This window comes from Chanodichthys erythropterus, chromosome 23 (assembly GCF_024489055.1).
Source record: "Chanodichthys erythropterus isolate Z2021 chromosome 23, ASM2448905v1, whole genome shotgun sequence".
Lineage (NCBI taxonomy): Eukaryota > Metazoa > Chordata > Actinopteri > Cypriniformes > Xenocyprididae > Chanodichthys > Chanodichthys erythropterus.
Genome location: NC_090243.1, coordinates 21,762,338 through 21,777,900, shown reverse-complemented (window position 1 = coordinate 21,777,900; position 15,563 = coordinate 21,762,338). Strand labels below are relative to the sequence as shown.

General features: G+C 41.3%; 1 protein-coding gene across 1 annotated transcript in view; it reads left to right on the top strand.

Annotated features, from left to right (window-relative positions):
- The window catches only part of sspo (SCO-spondin), a 97,368-nt gene that overhangs the window by 29,465 nt on the left and 52,340 nt on the right, over positions 1-15,563 (top strand). The window contains exons 26-44 of the mRNA XM_067377682.1: positions 448-541; positions 1,313-1,722; positions 1,802-2,038; positions 2,809-3,039; positions 3,886-3,986; positions 4,211-4,421; positions 4,546-4,698; positions 6,854-6,991; positions 7,083-7,265; positions 7,470-7,620; positions 7,842-8,001; positions 8,167-8,221; positions 8,330-8,443; positions 8,669-8,914; positions 11,047-11,174; positions 11,281-11,422; positions 13,900-14,111; positions 15,291-15,312; positions 15,411-15,531. Coding sequence (XP_067233783.1) covers positions 448-541; positions 1,313-1,722; positions 1,802-2,038; positions 2,809-3,039; positions 3,886-3,986; positions 4,211-4,421; positions 4,546-4,698; positions 6,854-6,991; positions 7,083-7,265; positions 7,470-7,620; positions 7,842-8,001; positions 8,167-8,221; positions 8,330-8,443; positions 8,669-8,914; positions 11,047-11,174; positions 11,281-11,422; positions 13,900-14,111; positions 15,291-15,312; positions 15,411-15,531 — 3,109 coding nt within the window. The remainder of the gene's footprint in view (positions 1-447; positions 542-1,312; positions 1,723-1,801; positions 2,039-2,808; positions 3,040-3,885; positions 3,987-4,210; positions 4,422-4,545; positions 4,699-6,853; positions 6,992-7,082; positions 7,266-7,469; positions 7,621-7,841; positions 8,002-8,166; positions 8,222-8,329; positions 8,444-8,668; positions 8,915-11,046; positions 11,175-11,280; positions 11,423-13,899; positions 14,112-15,290; positions 15,313-15,410; positions 15,532-15,563) is intronic.

Sequence of the window (15,563 nt, the reverse complement as noted above, 5' to 3'; positions counted from 1 at the left end):
TTTCTGTTAAAAATAACCAGTTGTGAGAATCCGCTCAGTATCTCTTGAAGCTTTGAATGAGTTTGTTAAGCGCAAGTTTGCTTAGTTTTACATGTGCACAAATCCCCTCATTAAACATGGAGACATTATGTAAATAAAAGAATAATTGTGAAGTTTAGTCAGATTTCTTGATTAAAAAAGTTTTCACACTCAGTGAGTTTGCCTTGAACTGACAGCTTCAGTGATTATAAAGTAAGCGCTCTTTGCTCGCTTTGTGTACTTCATTCGCAATTTGAAGAAAAGTTTGTTTTTATGAGATTTTGTCACTTTTCCTACAATTAAGTACATCACGCATCAGTAAAAAAGGTGACAAAATTAGATTTTTTAATGCTTTAAATGCTTAATTTTTCAGTTTGCAGTAGTTACGATTATATCTGTCTGATGGCGATGTCTGTCTCTCATCTGCAGGTGACGTCTGTATTCCTCCGTCTCAGTGTCCGTGTGAGTGGGATGGATCTTTATTTCCCGCAGGATCAACGGTCACTCAACACTGTCAGAACTGGTCAGTTTAGAGAGTCTGTTTGTCATTGTATTATGTTCGAATTCTGGGTATGATTTTTATGTTGGGGGTCAAATTGACCCTTATTGGATTTCAAAAACAATTCATCACTTTATAAAAAATAAAACAAAAAATCACGTAAAAAACACTAAACCTTAAATATTTATACTTCTCACACATCACAACAAAAACAAACATGAGAACAAATTATTTTTAAAACTTTATTTAACAAAGATTTATATATATAAAAAAAAATATTATAAACAATAAAATAACTATTTTTTATTTAAAATTTAAAATTTCTAAATGTAAATGATAAACATTTTATTTTTATTTTTGTGTGCTTTCCTGAAGCAATGCCAAAATCATGTGTTCGATTTCTGAATTTCCGACAACTTCATTTTATTGCACAGAATGAAAGATGGGAATAAATCCTTATTAAATTATTAATATTTTTTCAAATGAACTTTAAGTGAGTACTAGATGATATTTTGGGGGAAATTAGCATGCACAATTAAATACAAAAAACAAAAATATATTGCAAACATTATCTTGCAGATGTATCATACATCTCTATTTTTTATTATTTTTGCATGCACTGTCTGTGTTTTAGCACCAGATTCACTGAAGGAATTATAATGACATTTGAATATGCATGAATCAACTCCTGATTAAATTAGATTGTGTGTATTTAGTGAATAAGATGTATTGAAATGCTAGCGTCAGCTTTTATTCTTATATGATTTAATCTGTGTTCTGTGCTGTGTCCTTCAGCTCTTGCTCTGACGGTATGTGGCGTTGTGTTGGATCTCCGTGTCCTCCTCCGTCTCCCTGCGAGGACTCAGAGTTTCGCTGCTCTGCCGGATCTCAGCGCTGTATTCCCTCTGTCTGGCTCTGTGATAATGAAGATGACTGTGGCGACGGTTCTGATGAGGTCTGTCCGTCCACCTGTCCGCCCGGTCAGTTCCGCTGCTCCGGAGGTGCCTGTTTACCGCTGGAGCTCAGGTGTAATGGCCATCCGGACTGCGCTGACCAATCAGATGAGGACTTCTGTGCGCCTACCACACCAGAAGCCGGCTGTCCGGCTGGAGAGTTCAGGTGTGCTAACGGACGCTGTTTGCCGGCACGGAAAGTCTGTGATGGGAGGCTGGATTGTGGATTTGCTGATGATTCTGATGAGCACGGTATCTGATTGTTGTTTCATATGTCATGACAGTAAAGCATGTTTAAAGCTTTTGACTGACGCAGTGTGGTTATGTTCAGATTGTGGTGCCGTGTGCAGACAGGACGAGTTCCGCTGTTCGTCGGGCCGCTGCGTGCTGTACCTGCACCGCTGTGACGGTCACGATGACTGCGGAGACTACAGCGATGAGAGAGAGTGTGTGTGTGCGCTCGGAGAGCTCCAGTGTCCCGGAGATCAGTGTGTGCCCGCAGAGAAAGTGTGTGACGGTCACAGGGACTGTCCATCCGGCGTCGACGAGCTCATCTGTCCTGTCAAAGGTATGAAAGGTTATAAAACAGGATGTTTACATTTATGCATTTATGCAATTCGCATTGCATTCAAGGTACACGTGTAATGAGTTCATGCATTCCCTGAGAATCGAACCCCATAACCTTGGTGTTGCTCCCACCATTCTCTATACCAATATGCTCCATAATAATATACTAATGTTGTTCATCAAAACTTGCTTATCAGTCTAAAAAGTGCATTTAATTGACTCTAAACTGCACAAACTTCATCATGAGCTCATTAACATAAGACTTCCAAAATGTACATAACTTTACATATAAATTTTAAAAAATGGATTGGACTCAAAAATTGCTAGAAAATCAAAGCCAAAAGTCTCAAGTCGTGTTCCAAATTTGAAGTTGGTATCACAAAAATTTAGTTTTTGTTTAGGCGTAGTACCAAAAACAGCCACTGGGTTTGTCCCAAAATCAATACATTTCTGTCCCAATATCACTTTCATTACACAACAATACTAGACATTTCCAATGACATTTGATTGTAAAATAGGAAAATAAAATTTGTATGGCGATATCTATTAGTTCTATTTTTTACCCTATATCTTGTCTTAAAGGTGCAGTAGCAAAATCATCCTGTTAAATTATAATATTCAAAGAGAAGTTTAAAAAAAAGGCATTTTAGGTAAAGATAGACATGAAAATTGGCTGTTTTTGGTGCAAGAAATCATAACCAATATTATAATTGGACCTTTTACACTTTGATGCTGATGCAAAGCACTAAATAACTGACGGTGTGATTTCAGGATGCAGTCGGTTTGAGTTCAGCTGTACAACCGGTCAGTGTGTGCCGATAGCGTGGCGCTGTGATGGTGAGACAGACTGCCTGGATGGGAGCGATGAGAAGCGGTGTTCCCGCACATGTCAGCCGGACCAGTTCCTCTGCCAGACTGGAGACCAGTGCATCCAACACCAGCAGCTGTGTGACGGGACGCCCCACTGCAGAGACGCTTCAGACGAGAGCGTGGACAACTGCGGTAAGAGCAAACAGTGTCCTTGAATGACGTTAGACATCCCATTTTAGTGCCGTTTTCATATGTGCTCCTCATTCTCACCAGGTTCCACACGGATTCCTCCCTGTCCGGACAGTTTTTCGTGTGATAATCGCACGTGTGTGAATATTTCTCGTGTGTGTAACGGGATTTCTGACTGCCCTAAAGGAGAGGACGAGATACTCTGCGGTACGTTTCTACTATTTAAACAAAATAAAACAAAAGTATATATATATATATATATATATATTTCACATTCATAGTTGCATAGGTGTAATTCTTAAGGCCAGTTCACACCAAGAACGATAAAGATATAGCTCTAATTATCGTTCTAAATATAAAAGAATAGCAGGGTCCATACCAAAACTATAACAGACAAATTATAGAATTGGAATCAATTTCAAAAAGTTTTTTTTTCCAAAAAAAAAAATCGGCAGCCAATCACAAAGAGCTTGTGCATTTAAAGGTGCAGTATGCGATTTCTGAGAAACGCTATTGATAATTTAAATCATCAAAACAAAAACGCCCCTAACAAAGAGGATCACACCCCTGTCTTGATAGCTCCACCCCCCAAATTCACAAACACGCTATGCAACACAGGCACATCCCCCCTCATGAGTGGACACACCTCTTACTGCTGATTGGCTACGAGGTGTTTTGGTGCTCGGTGTGTTCCACTTTCAACAGCATTTCTCAGAAATTTCTTACTACACCTTTAAAGCAGCAGACGACAAACCTGCAATGCTTACTGTATGATAATATAGTTATCATTAAGGTTATCATTGTACTTATTGTTCTTGGTGTGAATGGGCCTTGATTCTCTCTCTCCAGATAAAGTCAATCCCTCCACGGCCCCTCCTAGTGAGGGAAACACCAGTCGCGTCTGTCCCGAGTTCACCTGTGCTGATGGATCCTGTGTTCCCTTCAACACGGTACTGACTCTGATCTGTGTGGAAAAAAATGTTGACAGATTTATTTGTGTTTCTGCATCACCCTTCTAGAATCAGAGTCAGTTTATAATGCAAAATGACATGTAAATAAATACATTTAAGAATAAACAAAAAAGTGGTGAGAGAACAAATTCAAAACAGTTTCTGTTTGATTAATAGTTTTGAATGTTGCCATGTGATTCAGACTATGTGTTGTGTTATTGTAGTTATGTAATGGTGCTGCAGACTGTCCGTCGGACCGCTCCGATGAGACGGGCTGTGGTGTCTGGAGCCCCTGGAGCCCTTGGAGCCCCTGCAGCCGAAGCTGTGGATCTGGAACCATGAGCCGACAGAGGCGCTGCAGCCCAGAAGGTTCAGACGGACGCTGCAGAGGAGAGAAAACACAACGACAGCAGTGTTACTCCACCGCCTGCCCGGGTAAAATACATTCTGCTGATCAAATAACACCATAATAGTAGTTTGGACATGGTAAAACCATGCTTTCGGAACATATAAGGTACATATGAGATGTAGATACTGAGTTTTTGGTTCTGTCCAACAGTTGATGGCTACTGGCTGCCATGGGCAACATGGTCAAACTGCAGTAAAGGTTGTGGCGGTGTAGAGATCCGTCAGAGAGAGTGTTTCCCACCACAGAACGGAGGCAGAACCTGTGCAGAACTACCTGGAGAAACTAACCTCACTACTGACATCAGTAAGTTATGAACATTGCTGAGATTATCAGAATGTGAAATATTGCTAAATGTAAAAGCAATCAAACAGGTGTCGCACTTTACCATCTAACAGGGGACAGTGTCCTTTTGTGTAGTGAAATCAGTATAAAACCAAACAACCTAGATCAGATCAACTGCTTGAGCTGCTCACCAGCTTAAAGCTTCACTGGTTACCAGTGTAAAATGTCTTTTGGTTACTCTGGTAAAGCCGGTCCACCTTCAGTTATAACCATCTTAGCCCAGCTTGTGCTTGAAACAGACCAGTTTTGCCCATCTAAAACCATTTTGGAGGTGGTCCAAACTGGTCTAAGTGGTTTCTCTTTCAACAGGGCTTGTTTAATCTCACTTTTTAGCAAGTTATATATTCTATAATGTACAAACCCAATTCCCAAAAAGTTGGGACACTGTACAAATTGTGAATAAAAAAGGAATGCAATAATTTACAAATCTCATAAACTTATATTTTATTCACAATAGAATATAGATAACATATCAAATGTTGAAAGTTTTGGATTTCATGAGAGCTACACATTCCAAAAAAGTTGGGACAGGTAGCAATAAGAGGCCAGAAAAATTAAATGTACATATAAGGAACGGCTGGAGGACCAATTTGCAACTTATTAGGTCAATTGGCAACATGATTGGGTATAAAAAGAGCCTCTCAGAGTGGCCGTATCTCTCAGAAGTGAAGATGGGCAGAGGATCACCAATTCCCCCAATGCTGTGGTGAAAAATAGTGGAGCAATATCAGAAAGGAGAAAAAATGCAAAGAGTTTGAAGTTATCATCATCTACAGTGCATAATATCATCCAAAGATTCAGAGAATCTGGAACAATCTCTGTGCGTAAGGATCAAGGCCAGAAAACCATACTGGATGCCCATGATCTTCGGGCCCTTAGACGGCACTGCATCACATACAGGAATGCTACTGTAATGGAAATCACAACATGGGCTCAGGAATACTTCCAGAAAACATTGTCGGTGAACACAATCCACCGTGCCATTCGCCGTTTCTGGCTAAAACGCTATAGGTCAAAAAAGAAGCCATATCTAAACATGATCCAGAAGCACAGGCGTTTTCTCTGGGCCAAGGCTCATTTAAAATTGACTGTGGCAAAGTGGAAAACTGTTCTGTGGTCAGACGAATCAAAATTTGAAGTTATTTTTGGAAAACTGGGACGCCATGTCATCCGGAATAAAGAGGACAAGGACAAACCAAGTTGTTATCAGCGCTCAGTTCAGAAGCCTGCATCTCTGATGGTATGGGGTTGCATGAGTGCGTGTGGCATGGGCAGCTTACACATCTGGAAAGGCACCATCAATGCTGAAAGGTATATCCAAGTTCTAGAACAACATATGCTCCCATCCAGACGTCGTCTCTTTCAGGGAAGACCTTGCATTTTCCAACATGACAATGGCAGACCACATACATCAATTACAACATCACGGCTGTGTAGAAGAAGGATCCGGGTACTGAAATGGCCAGCCTGCAGTCCAGATCTTTCACCCATAGAAAACATTTGGCGCATCATAAAGAGGAAGATGCGACAAAGAAGACCTAAGACAGTTGAGCAACTAGAAGCCTGTATTAGACAAGAATGGGACAACATTCCTATTCCTAAACTTGAGCAACTTGTCTCCTCAGACGTTTGCAGACTGTTATAAAAAGAAGAGGGGATGCCACACAGTGGTAAACATGGCCTTGTTCCAACTTTTTTGAGATGTGTTGATGCCATGAAATTTAAAATCTACTTATTTTCCCCTTAAAATTATACATTTTCTCAGTTTAAACATTTAATATTTCATCTAAGTTGTATTCTGAATAAAATATTAAAATTTGAAACTTCCACATCATTGCATTCTGTTTTTATTCACAATTTATACAGTGTCCCAACTTTTTTTGGAATCGGGTTTGTATATAACAGTGTATTATTTGGTACATTTAGCATAGATTATTTTCCATACAATACTTTATACATTTGCCTGTCATCATGTGGTTCCTCTTTCAGCAGTGCATGTTCAAACTCAGTTTGTTTGATGTAAACAACAGTGCAGGTCTGTTCATCTGGTCTTTGTTCTTGAGCTCCATGCCTGAGCTCTCAATGTTTCCCAGCTGAACACAGATGTGTTTTCCAGAGCCCTGTCCTCAGGATGGCTGTGCTAACGTCTCGTGTCCCGCGGGTCTCGTCAGACACAGCTGTGCGCCGTGCCCTTTGACCTGCGCTCACATTTCCGGGGCAACGACATGTGACGCCAACTCAGAGTGTTTCAGCGGTGAGCTGTTTACTAAGTTATAATTTTATTGTACTATTGTTTTACTGTATTCTATCTGTTTCCTCTTATTTCCTCTGTTGTTTTCTGTCAGGCTGCTGGTGTCCTGATGGGACGGTCATGAACCACGAGCAGCAGTGTATTCTGCCGGAGGAGTGTGTGTGTGAGGTGTCTGGGGTTCTGTACTGGCCCGGTCAGCAGGTCAAAGTGGCCTGTGACATCTGTGTGTGTGAGAGAGGCCGAGCGCAGCACTGTCAACCCAACCCAGAGTGCTCAGGTGAACACACACACTCTCTTTCTTTCTCTTACACACACACATTTCACAATTATGTAATGCAACTTATTGTCAGTCAAAACCCTTTGATGCAAAACATTTATTTGTAGTACCCCTTGAGATCTTAAGATTGTTTGTCATTTTCAGCATAAGTTTCTTGTTCAGATAAATCTTGCAGCTGTTTTATCCCATGTGTGTGACTATCAGTTCACTGCGGCTGGTCGTCCTGGTCTCTCTGGGGTGAGTGTTTGGGTCCATGTGGAGTTCAGAGTGTCCAATGGTCTTTCCGAAGCCCGAATAATCCCACAAAACACGGCAATGGCCGACAGTGCCGCGGAATTTACCGCAAGGCCCGGCGGTGAGTGTATGCATCCTAGAAAAATACATCCTAGAAAAAAATAAACACACAACGGCTGTTTCGCTTTAGCAGATGATTTGATTTGTCACATTTATGCATTTAGAAGAAGCTTTGATCCACTTGCATTCAAGGCAGTATATGTTTTATTAGTTCATGCATTCCCTGGGAATCAAACCCAGGACCCTGCTGTACAGATCATAACTGTGTTTGTGTGTCCTCAGCTGTCAGACGGAGCCGTGCAGCGAGTGTGAATATCGTGGACACACATACGCGATGGGCGAGCGCTGGAAAGGCGGTCAGTGCCTGCTGTGCCAGTGTTTGCCCAACTTCACAGTGCAGTGCGGACCGTACTGCCCTTATTCTGCCACTGGATGCCCACAGGTGTGTGTGTATTTAAAAGACACCTAACAATCAGTAATATTATCAATTTAACAAAACTTAAACTGAATAATGACACTATTGTCTTCTGTAGAGCTGCTTAATTTACTGTGTAAAAGAAGCTTTATATTACTGGTTTAACTGGGCAACATTTGTTCTCCGTTTCAGGGTCAATCTCTGATTCCAGGGGAAGGAGAGAAGTGTTGCTATTGTGAAGAGAAAGGTTTAACTTATTTATCATGATAAATTATTTTAATTGTGGTTTTTTCATCATAATAACACCTGGTGATTCATGTGCAGTTGTTTATGCAGAAGTCTGTTGTGTTGTCAGGTAATATCACCACTGTCGTGACGACTACACCAATGGTCCTGCCAATAACGGTTGGTCCTTCCACACCACCAGAGGGCCCTCCGACTGTGCCAACGTACCCTCTGCCACCTGGAGGTCAGTTTCATCTTGTCCCAAATAGAACCCTAATGCTCAAAGTATACTTTGTTTTACACGCACAGTCAAACGCGCAAAGTATACTTAATTTTATACTTCATGTTTCAACACATGCGCGGTATTGTAACCCTCGCATCCGCATTCAGTGTTTATTTATTACTTTGATGCATCAGAATCATTTACAGCTCTGAAGTGTTTTCACATATTCTGTGTGTTGTTTTATAGATGAGTGTTGGTCAGCTCTGGGAGTTCACTCGCTCCCCGCCACCAGCTTCAGCGCCTCGTCCCATCAGCCCGGCCACCCTCCGTCAGCGGGACGTCTGCACGCTCGAGACCTGCACAGCGACCTGCAGGGCTGGAGCCCGGAGCCGGAGCAGTACAGAGAGCTCCCAGCCGGGAACCCTGATGAGGGGGGGCACTCCAGCGGCCCCTACCTGCAGATCGACTTGCTCAGACGTTACAACATCACAGGTGACGGATGAATTCAGTTATAATTATGCCGTTTTTGATCATGTAATGTTTTGAAATGTATATAGTTCAGATACTCTTCCTCTAGGACGTTCTTAGGTGGTTACTAGGTAGTTTCTAGGGAGATCTGTGTGGTTGCTAGTGCATTGCTGTGTGGTTACTAGGCAGTTGCTAGATTGTTCTGGGTGGTTGCTAGGATGTTGCTGTTTGGTTACTAGAAAGTTGCTAGGTTGTTCTGGGTGGTTGCTAGGATGTTGCTGTGTGGTTGCTAGGGTGTTTTAGCTTGTTGCTAGGATATTTCTGTGTGGTTACTATGCAGTTGCAAAAGTGTTTTGGGTGGTTACTAGGATGTTGCTGTGTGGTTACTAGGGTTTTGCAATATTGTTTTAGGTTGTTACTATATTGTTTCTGTGTGGTTACTAGTAAAGACTATAGAATAACACAAGACTTGTCACTCGTATTGTTTTGAATGGGAGAAAGTGTAACGTGCAATATGGCGGAATAAGTCCCGCCTTCTAAAGCCAAGAGCCAATCGCCGACTGGTAAAGTCATCGCGTCACTTCAGCGGCCGTTAGAATCACCGGTTTCTATAGAAACAGTCAGACGCGCGCCTCCGAAGAGACGCGCATTTAGGTCTGCGCATATGCATTAGCTTGATCCAGCCTGAAAAATATAGAGTTTTTTTGTCATGATTTGAGCGTTTAGAAACTAAATTTATGAGACGGTTGTTGTTAGATTTCATTGGTGATTTCAAATATCAAATTTAATCGTAAGGTTGACGAACAGTTTTGGAGAATCTGATGTTTCCCCATTCAAAGAGATAGGAGCTGCATGATGCCCAGGATGCCCGAGAGGTGTTTCAAAGATGGCCGCCGAGTGAAATGACTTGTCTTAAAGGGACTTTGTTACTAGGCAGTTGCAAGAATTTTTTGGGTGGTTGCTAGGATGTTGCTGTGTGGTTACTAGGGTGTTGCTAGGGTGTTTTAGGTTGTTGCTAGGATATTGCTCTGTGGTTACTAGGCAGATGCAAGAGTGTTCTGGGTGGTTGCTATGATGTTGCTGCGTGGTTATTTCACAGTTGCTTGGGTGTTCTAGCTTGTTGCTAGGATGTTGTTGTGGTTACTACGGTGTTTCTAGGGTGTTTTAGGTTGTTGCTAGGATATTGCTGTATGCTAACTAGGTAGTTGCAAGAGTGTTCTGGGTTGTTGTTAGGATGTTGCTGTGTGGTTACTAGGCAGTTGTGAGGGTTTTCTGGGTTGATGCTAGGATGTTGCTGAGTGGTTGCTATGGTGTTGTTAGGGTGTTCTAGATTGTTGCTAGGATGTTGTTGTGTGGTTACTAGGCAGTTGTGAAGGTGTTCTCGGTTGTTGCTAGGATGTTGCTGAGTGGTTGTTAGGGTGTTGCTAGGGTGTTTCTAGGGTGTTTTACGTTGTTGCTAGGATATTGCTGTGTGGTAACTAGGTAGTTGCAAGAGTGTTCTGGGTTGTTGCTAGGATGTTGCTGTGTGGTTACTAGGCAGTTGTGAGGGTTTTCTGGGTTGTTGCTAGGATGTTGCTGAGTGGTTGCTATGGTGTTGTTAGGGTGTTCTAGATTGTTGCTAGGATGTTGCTGTGTGGTTACTAGGCAGTTGTGAAGGTGTTCTCGTTTGTTGCTAGGATGTTGTTGTGTGGTTACTTGGCAGTTGTGAAGGTGTTCTCGTTTGTTGCTAGGATGTTGCTGAGTGGGTGTTAAGGTGTTGTTAAGGTGTTGCTGGGGTGTTTTACGTTGTTTCTAGGATGTTGCTGTGTGGTTACTAGTCTGATGTGAGAGTGTTGATAGTGCATTGCTATGTGATTACTAAGCAATTCCTAGGGTGTTCTATGTGGTTGCTAGGGCGTTGCTAAGGTGGTTGCCAGGATGTTGCTGTGTGGTTGCTTGGCAGTTGCTAGAGTGTTCTGGGTAGTCAACAGGGTGTTGCTAGGTCATTCTCAGTGGTTGCTTTGTCACTAAAATGAAATATGGATGTTCATGTACCTATATCAAAGAAGCAGTGTGCAAGATGATGATAATAGTGATGCTTTGCTTTTCAAGGACCACTAAAGTAAAATAAAACTGTAATGTGTCTCTGTGTTGATTGTTTGTGTCTGGTGTTGTAGGCTTGTTGACTCAGGGTGGCGGCGTGTTTGACACGTTTGTGTCCAGCTTCTATCTGCAGTTCAGCAGCGACGGCCGTCAGTGGTACACGTATAAAGAGATGATCACAGACGCCAGACCCAAAGCAAAGGTGACGCATATATAAACTTTTTCTCTTTCAATAGAGGCTGAAATCTTAAAGATGGAAACTTGTGTAATATTGGATTATTGAGAATAGAATATTTTGTTTCTTCCAGGTGTTTCAGGGCAACAGTGATGACCGCGGCGTAGCTCTGGCCCGCCTGGACCGGATGGTGTCGGCTCGGTTCGTGCGGATTCTGCCTCATGACTTTCAGAACGGAATCTATCTGAGAGTTGAGGTCATGGGCTGCGCTGATGGTATCCTTTCATTTCCTTCTACATTACATATTAGGTGTCAGAAGAAAACAGGTCTAAAAATGAATTTTCTGCCATCATTTATTCATCATCATGCCGTTTCCCATTATTGAGTTTCACATCTTCCCTCTGTATCTTTCCCATCAGAGCACGAGCAGTCCACACCTGCCCCGCCCCTGCGTCCCTGCAGAGAGAGAGAGTTCCTCTGCAGAAACGGCCGCTGTGTTCCTGCTGGTCCTCAGGGGGCGCTGTGTGACGGGCTCGATGACTGCGGGGACGGCACAGATGAGGAGAACTGCGGTGAGAACCAGTGGTGTAATCGTTTACAAAAACAAAATTACTAAAATGAAAATTATTAAATGACAGATACTAATTCAAAATATTAATAAAAACTATAATAGTATAATAACTAGGGATGCCAATGATTAATCGATGATTGATTATTCTATGGTGCATGGTAAATCAAGAACTGTCAATCTGAGGAATCAAACCAGCTGTAAAACTGTCTGAATGGTCGCTACACATCGTCTCCACCCACCACACACAAGATCAAGTTTAGATTGGTTGCATCCCACTGCATCCCAAAAGTCCTATAGCTTTAGCAAAGCAGCATATCACTCCGAGATCTACACCCAGATAGCAACTTTGTGTTGGCCCAGATCCGGCCCACATCTGGCACATGTGGAATGATGATCTGGGCCACATGTGGCATGGAATGATGGCACTTGTTTGCCAGATCTGAGCCACAAGCAGGCCATAGCAATGCCACATGTCAGCCAAGAGCAAAGAAATAAAACAACTGGACCTTATCTGAGCCACAAAATCTTTATATATTACTTATAGAGTCATCTCAGCATTAACAAGCCTGTTATCAAGCAGAATCACTGAGACACACAGTCACAAACACAAAAACTACAACTGACTTCAGCTACAGCCTTAGATGAAATCAACTTATGATAAAAGACATTAAATCTCTCCAGATCTCAGCAGAAGATGTTTAAACAACTCCGCAAACAGTATTACCAGCTTCAGTTTGACAAAGTTGCTATCTGGGCACATTGTCAGCAGACCACCTGCTCTAAATAAATATGCAATCTACTATGGTTTACTAATGTTTGCGAATTTACAAACAAAGCGTGGTTCAAAAGCCTAATGTACTGTTTACAAGTGTGTTGGCGGCACTTTTCCATAATACTTGGAATAGTTTGGTCTCTAAGTAAATCAAATATGCTTCTTGTATTCTACTGCTTGAGACCTTTTGAATGATGTATTAAACACAACGATTTTACAGATCATGTTTTCACGTTAAAGGCACAATATGCAAGATTATTGGAATACAATATCCAAAAACCACTAGAACAGAAAGATTGCAGGTGAGCAACTGTTTGGATGGATACATTCATCCAAACTAATTATGCTTAACAGAGTAAGTATTATTGATTTACTGCGAGTACCATGTTTTACCATGCCTAATATCGATCTACTGTAGCTTACTGCAAGTGTCTCACAGCAGCCGCCAAGCGAACGCAGAGTAGCACAATAACAACTTTCAACACACAAATGTATCTAATATGATAAACAGTGCTGTGTTACCCCACATGTGCTTGACCGGAAGAAGCGGAAGCGGCGACTGCGGCATAATAAAAGTCCCGCTGCTCTTGAGACATGTGTTGTGTTCGTCTCTCATTAGCAATTGCTCCAGCGATCCTGCTCTGCTTCATACTACAGTAACGTTAATAATCTCATCCATGAACATGATTCCCGTCCCGATTCTTTTCCACCGGCTGTAGACGTGAAGACGGCATCTCCCAAGATTCCTTGCTCAAACTCGGCATCATCAAGCTACGCCTTTGTTTTGAATAGGTGACCTCTAGTGGCGAAAATCTACATATTGTGCCTTTAAGCAGAATGTTTTCACGCTATTATAATAGAGAACTTCTAATATGTGAGCAAAATTAAAAGCACTTGTTTAGTGATTTTCTGTAAAGCCAGGTTTCTAAGCTTTGAAACGACACCTATTTTGTATTGGTTAAGCAAGTGGTTAAGTAACATAATTTAGCAGCACCACCCACTTTGGATTTAAGAGGTTAACGATTAATTGATTAAATGATTGTTAATTTGAACAACGATTGATTATGGAAATGTATGCAAATTGACACCCCTAATAAATACCCCATCTGCTGGACAATACAAACCAGAATATATTCAGAACAAACATTTCCTTCCTTGATGTAGTGTTTTATTAAGCTTGGAAATTTATTTTTGCATTAATTGTTAATCTAAAACAAAAAGGTAGAAACGAAAAATATTTTGCCTCAGTTATCATTAGCATATTGAAAAAAAAATTTCATTATTATCAAGTCAAATGTGAAAAAAATATAAATAATGTCACAAGGAAAAAAAAATAATCAAACTCTTCATTTTCTCTGTGCATGTTTCCTTGTCTTACGCTTTCAAATGAAGTATTTGTTTTCTATCAGGAACTCGTCCGACTCCCAGCGTGGTCTGCCCGTCAGGTCAGTTCTCCTGTCCTCCTCCAGGGGGCTGTATTGAGGCGGAGCGTCGTTGTGATGGAGTTCCTCACTGTCCCGATGGAGCGGACGAAAGAGACTGTACACACACTAACATTACCCACATCACCCCCACTGCCGCCCCGCTCAGGACGCCCAGCAAGAGTCCCGCTACCACCACCGTGAGACTTTAATATATATATATATATATATATATATATATATATATATACATTCCATTTAGATTTTTTTATTTTTTTTATTTTGCAAACTAGTCCTAGGTTTTTCACCCGATCAGAACTAAACCAGTGCAGAAATGTTGTCTGGAGACTGAATCAAAGGTTAACAAAAAAAAAAAAAAAAAAGTTGAAATTTCGATTTACAGTCGCTAAGGGGTGCCAAAACATTCTAAGTGGGCGGAGCCACTTTTACTAAAATGGCTATAACTCTTTAACGGAATGAAATATTTTCTCCAAACTTGGTACACATGTTTATGGGCTCAATCTTTGGTCACAGTACAAACAACGTAGCGATTGGACACTTGGTGGCGCTATAACATTAAAAAAAAACTAAAAACGACTATAACTACACAACTGTTAGTCTGATTGAATTGAAAATTGGCATGCTGTGTCTTGGTCCAAGGAGGCATGAGAGGACATTGGTGTATATGTCGAAAAACATGGCCACCATCGGCCAATGAAGTCTGAGCACCTATCAGTCAAGGTTAATGGAGGCCGATCAGAACAAAACTCAGTGTGCATGTTCGACTCATGGTCCTAGAGGTCTGTAAGAATTTTGAAAGAAATCGGCCACTAGTTGGAGCTAACGAGTTTTACACATCTGTAATCATGTGGTGTTTCAATATGCATATCATTTGATAGATCTCATCATACTGAACAACTTTGCCTCAAGAATTGTTGCTGTCAGTTAAATCGTTCATTAAATATTTGCAATTATGTAAAGAACTAGTCCTTTCGCTCATTTGGAACCAAACCAGTGCAGTACAATTCTCTGGACTCTAGATCAATAATTATCAAAAAAAAAAAAAAAAGTTGAACTTTACCCTTTGGATAGCTATAACAGGGTCATTTAGAAAATTTGCATGGCAAAATATACTCAAAAGCCTATAAATCATAAACGAAAACTCAGAAATTAGTTGAGCACATGCAGCATATGACTCTAAAGAAACATGCTAACTTTTTTGTAGATCGGACCATAGGTGGTGCTATAACTGTTAAAAAGTTTTAAAAACCATATGGTAAATTGCCTGTTTTGGCTGTAAATGGTCTTTTCCTTCCATGATTTAAATGGTCACATGCTTGCTTTTTGCTAATTTTTCTCTCTCTCTTTGCGTTCTCAAGGAAGCAGGACCTGGTCAGAGAGGTACGAACTCAGAAGAGTCATTGTAGATTAATACAACAAATGTTAATGATCCTAAAACATTTTCTCTTTCAAAATATATTGACAACATCACCCATCAGGTGTCTGCTCTTCTGCTCTGGGATTGGAGGATGGGCGTGTCCATTATGGTCAACTGACCTCGTCCTCGTACAGAGAGAATAATCCTGCTGACGCGGGCCGTCTCAACGTCGTGCCCAACGTGTGAGTATTTTTCATGAATTAAGAATGTGAAT